Source organism: Panthera pardus, unplaced genomic scaffold (assembly GCF_024362965.1).
Source record: "Panthera pardus isolate Hobbes unplaced genomic scaffold, ASM2436296v1 HiC_scaffold_27, whole genome shotgun sequence".
Classification (NCBI taxonomy): Eukaryota; Metazoa; Chordata; class Mammalia; order Carnivora; family Felidae; genus Panthera; species Panthera pardus.
In genome coordinates, this window is record NW_026526843.1 from 75,250,530 (window position 1) to 75,260,781 (window position 10,252).

General features: G+C 42.1%; 1 protein-coding gene across 10 annotated transcripts in view; it reads left to right on the top strand.

Moving 5' to 3' along the window:
* The window catches only part of ARHGEF9 (Cdc42 guanine nucleotide exchange factor 9), a 199,000-nt gene extending 193,360 nt beyond the window's left edge, over positions 1–5,640 (top strand). For all 10 annotated transcript variants that reach the window (XM_019436682.2, XM_019436687.2, XM_019436683.2 and 7 more), the window contains one exon: positions 2,337–5,640. In XM_019436682.2, the coding sequence (XP_019292227.1) occupies positions 2,337–2,518 (182 nt within the window). In that variant the 3' untranslated portion in view covers positions 2,519–5,640. The remainder of the gene's footprint in view (positions 1–2,336) is intronic.
* Positions 5,641–10,252: the final 4,612 nt, after the last annotated feature.

Sequence of the window (10,252 nt, forward strand, 5' to 3'; positions counted from 1 at the left end):
ATTAGTTATCAGAAGAATGTGAATCAAAACCATGAGTTTCTGTATTTGTTAGAGTGGCTGTTATAAAAAAAAAAAACAAGATATAACAAGTGCTGGTGAGGATGTGGAGAAAAAGGGAATGGGCACTGACGGTAGGAATGCAAATTGGTAAGCTACTGTAAAAATAGTATGGAGGGTCCTTAAAAATTGCAAATAGAGCTGTGTGTATGGGAAGAAAATGAAATCAGGATCTCAAAGAGATGTCTACACCCTCATGTTCATTGCAGCATTATTCACAATAGCCAGGACAGCAAGCAACCTGCATGTCCTTCAGCAGATGAATAGATAAAATAAATGTGGTATATACAATGGAATATTATTCAGCCATAGAAAGAAGGAAATCCTGTCATTTATGGAAACATGGATGGACTTTGAGGGCATTATACTATGTGAAATAAGCAAAACAAAAATACAAATACTATATGATCTCACTTATATTAGAATCTAAAAAAGGGAATTTATAGAAATAGAAAGTAGATTGGTGGTTGCCAGGGCTGGGATTGTAGGACCTATCAACATGTTGGTCAAAGGGCACAAACTTTAGTTACAAGATGAAGAGGTTCTGGGGATATAATGTACAGGATGGTGACTGCAGTTAACAATATCTTATTGTGTACTTGGGAGTTGCTAAGAGTTCTTAAATGCTCACACCACACAAAAAAGGTAATTTTGTTAGGTGATGGATATACTAACTTTATTGTGGTAATCATTTTGCAATATATATGTATATCAAATTATCATATTGCACAACTTAAACTTACAGACTGTTATATTTCAATTATATATCAATAAATATGGGAAACAAAAGTAAGAACCAAAACAAAGCTTTTAGAAAGAACTGATCCCTTCCCACTTAAGTGCCAAAGGCTGGTGATGGCTCAATATAACACTACTTCTAGTGTAATGGGATCAAGTCATCAAACAAAGGCAAACAAATAAGCTGTAATGTTGAAATTACAGACATTGGCCAGCAGATGAGGAACTTTTTTGGGAGCAGCAGAAAGATCTTCATTGAATTCTGAAATCATATGCTGTATGCTCCAGCCTATTATGTTCTGAATATAGGTTAGGATTAAACTTTCAGTTTAGCCTCCCACTCCCACCTGTATTGTCTATTCATGTGGATTTTGTTTTGATGGTTGCAAACACTTCTATGAAAGTTGCAATCGCTGAAGTGTTCCCTTTGAAAGGTTACAAATATATTCCAATCTTCCTGGTATTCCATGAATCATGTCTTCTTTGCTTTCTCCCATCTACCAATGTCACTTCCATATTAAATATGGTTTCAGCATTCTCAACCTGGTGTAGAATACTGGATCACTTGTACCTTGGCTTTTAGAAAACCATTTATCCACCAAAAATCTGCTTTGAAGTCAATAGTTCTTAACAGGTTCTTTTGACACTTTGGGGGAGTTGAGGAGGGAGGAAACGAAAGACCTTTGAAGTTAAATGGAAATTGTTGGGTGATTTGCAAGAACAGTCCTGTGTAACAGTCTCTTAAAAAGAGGTTGAGCGGGAAAGAGCCAAACCATAAGAGACCCTTAAAAACTGAGAATAAACTGAGGGTTGATGGGGGGTGGGAGGGAGGGAAGGGTGGGTGATGGGCATTGAGGAAGGCACCTGTTGGAATGAGCACTGGGTGTTGTATGGAAACCAACCTGACAATAAATTTCATATTAAAAAATAATAAATAAATAAATAAATAAAAAGAGCTTGAACTGACAAATCAAAGAATGTGAACTCTGTCCCTCACTTTATGACCTTGAGTGTGACATTTCACCCCAGTTCTCAGTGTCGTCATCTGTAAAATGGATACTGGCAACACCACAAACTTCTCAGTGATACCTGAGTAGATGGGAAAGCATGTGTTGTTGTTGCAGTAGTCACACCATTCCAAAATCTGTTAAGGAATGTAATTCTTGCCTTGGAGATTTTCTTTTTAATTTTTTTTAACATTTTATTTGCTTTTGAGAGACAGAGAGACAGAGCATGAGTGGAAGTGCAAAGAGTGATGGAGACTGAATCTGAAGCAGGCTCCAGGCTCTGAGATGTCAGCACAGAGCCCAACATGGGGCTAAAACCCACAAACTGTGAGATCATGACCTGAGCCGATGTTGGAAGTTCAACCGACTGAGCCACCCAGGCTCATATTCTTGCCTTGGAGATTTTCAATTCTAATTCATGCTCTCTAAAATTGACTACCTTGAATTTTCCTTCCAAAGTGGCCACTGGGTCATTTGAGAAACCCCTTGCTACTTAACTTATACCATTTCCCTTTGATCTCCCCTCTACTCTAGGTGTCAACTCTGCCCGCTCAGTTCCTCCTTCCTACCCACCACCGCAGGACCCGTTAAACCAGGGCCAGTACCTGGTCCCCGACGGCATCGCTCAGTCGCAGGTCTTTGAGTTCACCGAACCCAAGCGCAGCCAGTCACCATTCTGGCAAAACTTCAGCAGGTTAACCCCCTTCAAAAAATAATACCTACAGGGAGGCAGATAATTTTAAAATAAAGTAAATAAAATTATATTTATAGATGGACATTTTTTTGGAGAAGCACTGTTGAAATTTATATATATATATAAATATATATATGCTTATATATATTTATATATATAGAGACATATATATACACACAGACCCTTGACTATACACATAAACACACACACACACACACACACACACACACACACAGAAGGACCAAAAACCATTTTCTGTTGTTTTGGGGAAGTGAAATCTGTAGTTGGTAGGAAGAGGTACCAATGACTTCCAAATATGTGATCCCTTCTTAAAAGTTTTCTGTTCTTACCTTGTCCCCATCCCCTTTATTTTCAGAAAATAGTATTTCTATGTGTTCCTCTTCTTGTTGAAATAATCTCTTTGCTCCCCTGTGAGTGATTCATTGACTTGTCATTATTACCATAGATGTGTTTGTATTGCCTTTTTTCTTTCCTGATGATACTGATACTGATGACTTTTGAATTTAATTTGATGTGATAGAGTTTGGGAGTTTAAATTTCTTTTTTTTCCTTTTACTATTCAATGGGTAAAGGGAAGATTCACCTTTCTCTTCTCCCTCAGCTGATCATCTGTGAATGTTTCTGCAGCCTGGCAGTTGCCCCAGACAGCCTTTTCCCTGCATCATCTGTCCTCATTTGTGCCAGTCTAGACATGCTCTGTTGTGCTCTGTGACATAACTGCTTGATATTTCTCTTGCTTTCACTGTGTTTTAGGTGTTGTAGAGGGATCAAAACCAAACAGAATCAAGGGAGAGTCAGAGAATAATAATGCTGGAGAGGACTTCTGTTCAGGGAACATTCTGCATTTGGGCTCTTCTCTAGCACTGGTATTTCCATGTTGTAGCACTGCTGGGTCATGACGGTTTTGTATCTGGGGTTTAGTTTGAGCCAATTATTCTCTTTTTCAAGCTGCTTTGGTTATGCTGTTCCTTGTAGGCCTCTCCCTCCCCTAAGCTAAAAGATTTGAATTTGAAGAAATGAGGCTGAGACTCTGCTTCCTGGGGAGAAGGATTCAATTGCCTCCAGCACCAAGTGGGCTTAAAGTTGGGGTTCCCCACTGCAATCATTTCAGGGGACTGGTCATCCCTACTTCCGTTTTCAGATAGTTTAGGCAGCATTTATAGGAGTCTATGAAGGGGTCACGACAGAGCCCATCTGACCAAGATCATCAGCTGCCTTCAAATTATTGACCTGGACAGGATACAAAACTGACCTTAAACTCTTGAAGGAAAGAACAGGGATGGGCATGGAAAGACACAGCCTCAGCCCCAGATATGTACCTGCAGTTCCTACCACTCAGGTTTTGTGAGACTTCCCCTATTGTTAACAGACTGCATGGACAATCTTCCATGATTCCTTCCTTCCCCTCTCCCTGTAGTCCTTGTTTCTCCTGTTCTGGCACAGGAGAATTGCTGCTATTAGCATAAAGAACTCCTGTGACTCTAAGTAGGCCCTGTTTCCAATATTCTCTCATCCCAGGACATTGGAAGCAAGTAAGTGAAGAGCCCAGGGGACTCTTCCCTGTGGAGAAAAGATCTGAGGTAGAGACACTACCCTCAGGCTTATTTTAGGCAGGCTTTATACTTGGGCAAATCTAACTTCTCCCACTAAGGGGCAGGCTCCCTATGGGTGCAGGAGTGCCTGTTCCTCCTCCCCACATAGCCCTTCAGGTGAACAGACCTTGAACAGCAAGGGAATGAAGTACAAAGAAGTGAGAATGGGCCCTGCTATGGAGAACCACTTAAGGGAGGAATCTGGAAATTGTGAGTCTGTTCTGAAGTCTATGGGAGAAAACTTCATCATGAAAGGACCTCAGCTTACTAAGCAGCAGCTATGGCTGCATGAAGTCCTTAGCATAGCTGACTTGATTGCCGCTCTATGCCTCCTGACCCAGACCAGGCCCTGCCCAGGCTGGGAGTTTTTCCTCTGTGGGAATCAAATTACAAGCTGTTTATGCTTCCATTCCACCACATTCAAATCAGACTTGTGGGGTAAGCCAAGGGTAAACCTGAGCTGCGCAGAGGGCTGGGGCTCGGGACTGGCCATGACTGCTCAGCAAATGACTCAGCTACTTAAGCCCCCTTGGCAAGGAAACTGGTATCCAGCACCTAAGCTAAAACGACCTCCCTGGAAAACAGCATGTATTTCAATGGCTGTGTAGGCCTCCCTTGAGTATACATCCTTTTCCTACTTTCCATTTTTCTCCACTAGGCTTAACTGTGACATTTCTCCAGGGGCTAGGAGCAAACCAAGAGGAGATGCTTGGCCAAGTCCCTGGGCCTACAACATCTCTTAGCCAAGCCCCCTTACCCTCCCTCCATGCCCTTCTCCCCTGAGCCTGTTTCAGAGCTCCAGGATCAGGGGTATTACCCCTTGCCACCCACCTTTCATCTACCCAAACCACTGGCCTCACCAAATGCCAATAACTAGTGAAAACAATGAAACATCAGTTTACCATTGGTTGGAGTGTTCCCCCAGCCTATGGTAGCAAAGCAGACCAGTGATCAACAACCCCAAGTAGAGCCCTATTACCTGAGATCAGGGCCCAGGTCTATTCTGTGTCCCCACAGCAGTGCTATCCCCAAGAACTCTGTAAATCTCCTCTATGTGTGCATGGCCCCCGAGCTCCCCTTTCCTCAATTCAATGAGGCCTGGATTTGCTCTTCAAAAGGCTTTGCTAGTGTGTTCTATGGGCCCTGCTGTGGGATGGTCCTAACACAGAAATCCAACTCCTCTTTCTCTCTCCCTCTCTCCTCTTCTCTCTATGTGTATAACTCTAATGGATTTATCAAGGACAGCAACAAGAGAGTTCTAACAATTCTAGTGTGAAGCCAAATAGTGATCTTTTAGTGCTTTGGGGCTGGGGTGGGCTGGGGTGGATAGATGGGTAACAGTGATTTTGATTACCCCTGCTGCTCTGCATTTGCCAGTTTATTATTTTGTTTATTCTGACTGTTTGACCCTGTCAAACAAGTGTCAAAGTTGTGTGTTTAAAAAAATGTTTAACAACAAAAATATGATGTTGTAATGACACAAAGCCTTATGAAAATATATATGGAGTTCAATAAAAGAAGTAAAAAGACACTTCCAGGCACAGCTTTCTTGCCATTGTGTGTGTGTGTGTGTGTGTGTGTGTGTGTGACTAACTGCAAAATAAAGGGAGTTTCCTGATTGGGGGCAGTTTATTCCAACCTAGTCTTGGCCTGCCAACCATGCTATTCCATTGTCAGGCATCTCATGGGCTGTTTATGAACTTCCATGTCCTTTCTAGAAGAGTGGACCATAAGAACCAAGTTTGATCCTGTAACGAGGGACACTTCAAGTATCTTTATAGCTGGGACTGTCCTTCATGTCACCTGTCCCTTTAATAAGACTTGAGGACCCATTCCTGACCCCATTCTTTTTTCTTGCAGCTACAAGTCCAGTAACTGCCCTGGGCACTCACATGAGCTTAACAGCTGCTTTTTGGACCCACTCAGAGGCCATATCATATTCTGGTTCTTTCTCCTCAGAAGTGGACACATTCCTTAACCATTACCCAAAGTGGGTGGAGTGACCTTACAGATATTTCATCATAGTGTTGCCTGCAAGTAGATGCTCCTTGCTGCCTACAAAGCCTCCATGTGGTGTCTTAACCTGCCCATCAGAGATGCAATAGTGGGTTTGTTCTGGCAGTGCCTCACCTGCCTGCTTCCAGAGTGACTAAACACCCTAATAAAGTGCTTATTTACTAAAAGGGACCAGGTAATTTTTCCAAGCTACAGAGTTAGGAGGAGGAGCAGGTGTGGTACCTCTGGGTCAGGGTGTGAGCCCTGTGTATCTAGGTCTAAGGGATGCCCTTAATCCCAGACTCAGAGAAAGTAATTATTAAAATATATCCTTCAGTAAACTACTCTTTCATTTCTTGGCTTTCTCTTAACCTCTTTCCCTTTCCCATGGGTTCTGACATCTGTTTAATCACACTCAGAAACCTCAGTTCTCAGCAGTCCCTTCTCTGTCTTGCTAATTCTCAGCCTCATCAGCTTCCAAAGGTGAATCTCAATTACCCCCTGCAGAGCAAGAGGACTGTAGTCTCAGTACTCCATACCTTCTGGGGGTTCTATAATGGAGAGTTTGGAGAAAAATTCTTGGGGTCTTACACTCTGAGGTGCAGCTGATTCTCTCCTAAGGTACCTAAAATCAAACACGTCTCATCAAAAGAATAGCTCTACTACTTACAAGTTTATTTGCTAAGAGCATTTATCCACTTGCTGCTCTCTTTTGTTACAAAACACCCTATATCCATTGATTAAAGTGCAACTTGACTAATTAACTTTCCAATTTGCCTTTTTTAATGTTTATTTTGAGAGGGAGAGAGAGCATGAGCATGTACATGTGAGTTGGGGAGGGACAGAGAGAGAGGGAGAGAGAGAATCCCAAGAAGGCTCCACACTATCAGTGCAGAACCTGATGCAGGGCTCGATGTCACAAACCATGAAATCATGACCTGAGCCAAAATCAAGAGTCATACACTTTACTGATTGAGGCACCCAGGCACCCACAATTTGTCTTTCTAAGTTTCTCCCCTTGACTAGGTATAGAAGGGACAGTAGATTTAAAGTATATTTAGGAGGCTTTCAAAAGAGGAAGGCCTTAGCTCATCCCAAGATCATTGTATCAAGGATGATGGCTGCTTATTCTACTTTCCTCAGGATCTTCTGGGAGGCTCAGAGGTAGAAAGAGAGATCTGTCGTGTGCCCAGATAGTCAGAACTAGAATGGAGAGGGGAAACTCTTCCCAGCTTCCAGGAAAGTCCTCTTCCTAGAACAAGTCATCCCTGACCTATGTGTATATAGGGTCTGATGTAGGAGACCAATGACTTCTTCAATAAGACAATTTATCCATTTTTAATGACATTACCATATCTAGGGTCTCATGTAATCCTCTTGACAACCATTTGGCAATGGGGTTATTAGCCACATTTCACACAGGAGAGGGCTCATTTGAAGTGACTAGTCAAGGTTACCAAACTTATGAGTATTCATCACTTAAACCCCACCCCCATTCAAACTGATCTAAGTTCAGAGATGCTTGCTCTCATGGGGCTGCATGGGTTGGGGAATGGCTGGAAGCAAAAATATGAAATGAGCTGATATTAACGTGTGAATGAGTATAATTCCTTGTACTCTCCTTGAGAGCCCTCTTAAGTTTTCTAATATAGGCCTCCAACATGTGATTGCAGTCGTACGTCCTTTTGTCTCTTAGTACTGATAGCAAGTGAGTGAAGGACTGAGGCCTCTGATTACTTCAGTGTTTCAGCCACTGAGGCCACCACTGTGCTGCTTGGCCCACTTAGTTTTGTCCCCTTTGGGATTTTCTTAGTCATGCTGACCTGCTCACTACTGGCTTCCAGAAGCTTCTAAGATATGGGGCTGATGAAGTAGACCTTGTTTGTCCAGGTTTTTCCCTGCCAGGCCCAAGATAGCAAAGTGAGACTTCTTGGCATAAGTCTTAAGTCCACTACATGCAGGACAACAGTTCGGCCTCGCCATAGGTAGATTAAATCAGCTGGGTTTTGCAACACAGTTGAAGAGAGACATTTGGCAGTAAGATTCATGTCCCCTGGAAGCATACTATTCTTGTTTAATCTCCTCAATTTCTGTCTTGGGCTGTGTCCTCCTTCTCCAGGAGTGTCACAGGGACACTGTTTTCTCATATAGTTGAGAAAGGGGTAGGGGGAAGATGGTACGTGGGCATACAGTAGACCTGTGTTTTTCAGAAACCTCTATTATTTTTAGTTAGCTCACCAATAGGTTATTTAAGCCAGATTCCTAGATGATGCTATGTCCATCTCCACAACAGCCATGCTTCTTCACAGATCTGTCAACCAGATGAATGAGATTCAACCCACATATCCTGAGTATGTACTCTGGGCCAGACGTTGTAGGGATACCAAGATGACTAAAATAAAGTTTCTATCTATGGTCACTCAGAACATATAAGAATGGATCATAACAGGGATGGATGGGGGCCTGGAGGTACTCAGAGAATGGAGAGGTTAATTCTGATTGAGGAAATCTTTGTAAACAGTAAGGATAAGTTTGGTTGTGCTGAAGGAACAGATATTCCCCAAATCTCAATGGCTTAATCAACAAGAGTTTATTTCTTCCCATGCAAATCTTTCTGTAGGTCCCAATAACTCTCCAAATCAGCTATCTGCCATGTGATAGTACATGGTCTGGGGTGCTTCTGCTTTGCTATACCTCCATCTTTTTTTTTTTTTTTGATGGAAATGTTCTTTTTTTTATTATGAAATTTATTGTCAAATTGGTTTCCATACAACACCCAGTGATCATCCCAACAGGTGCCCTCCTCAATACCCATCACCCATCCACCCCTCCCTCCCACCCGCCATAAACCCTCAGTTTGTTCTCAAAAGACTGCTATACCTCCATCTTAACACATACTTCCGTAATCATCACTGCTGGAGAAAGAGCCTTAGAGTGTTTCCTACTTACACTTAAATTCTCTATCCCTGCTTTCAGTCACAGTCCAAAGGGCCAGAATTGATCACATGGTTTCATCCCACTTCAAGGGAACAGGAAACTGTAAATGTCCTATGGGTTCAGAAGGGAAGGAGAACTAGATATGGATGAACATTAGAAACCTCTACCAAAAAAAGAAGGGTTTGAACGGCCTCAGAAGACAGGGACAATTCTACCATGTTGCGAAGGTTAGAGCAACTGAGAAGTTAGGGGGAACGGTACACATAAGATCATCCTTCCTTCTGACACCAATTACAAGTCCAGGGATTCCCAAGACCACTCTTAGGTTTGATAATTCACTAGAAAGACTCACAGAACTGTTATAGCCATGGTTTATGAAACCTATATAGTGCAGATTAAAATCAGTTAATGAAAGAAACCAGAGAAGAGTCCAAGAAAGAACCAAATGGAGAGCTTCAGTTGTCCTTTCCCTGTGGACTTGGAACAGTGTTACTTATTTAGCATCAATATATGACAATTTGCATTGAGTATTGCTGGGAAGAGAAATCCACTCATGCTTCTAGAGATTTTATTGGGGCTCCATCACTGTCCCTGTAGCTGATCCCAGTCTCCAGTCTCCTCAGAAAGTGGGCTGATGTCAGGTAAACCAGAGAACCACCCTAAATCACATCTTTGGTGTGGCCAAAAATGCCACCCTAAATCACATTGTTAGACTGTCAGGTGACCAGAGGCTTCCAGGCAAACAAAAACATCCTTATCAGAGACAACATTCCAAGTGCTTAAAGATTACCTCCCAGAAGCTGAGAGTAAAGGCAGGATCTCTCTTTGGGCAAGATTAAAGTCTTTACACACATGTGGAAAATTCATGGAGCAGAGTTTGGAAAAAGGAATAGATACAGAGTATTTTGCGTGAAGAGAATGACATGACTAAATCAGATCATATTGAGTAAAAACCTCTGTATTCATTTATTTATTAAGCCACAAAATATTTACCTGCCTGCCAGGTAAACACTTCCAGTTTGTAGAATATAGAAATAAACAAATTAGATATTGCTCCAACTTGCATTGTGTTTATGAATGGTAAACTGCTTTCAGGTACAAATTTCTGTGTATGTGTGAATTTTGGGGATGAGAAATGGGAGATTAAAAGCTCTCATAGCAAACCAACCACAAGTAGAGCTTCAAGCTAGAACCCTCATAAATGTCCAGCC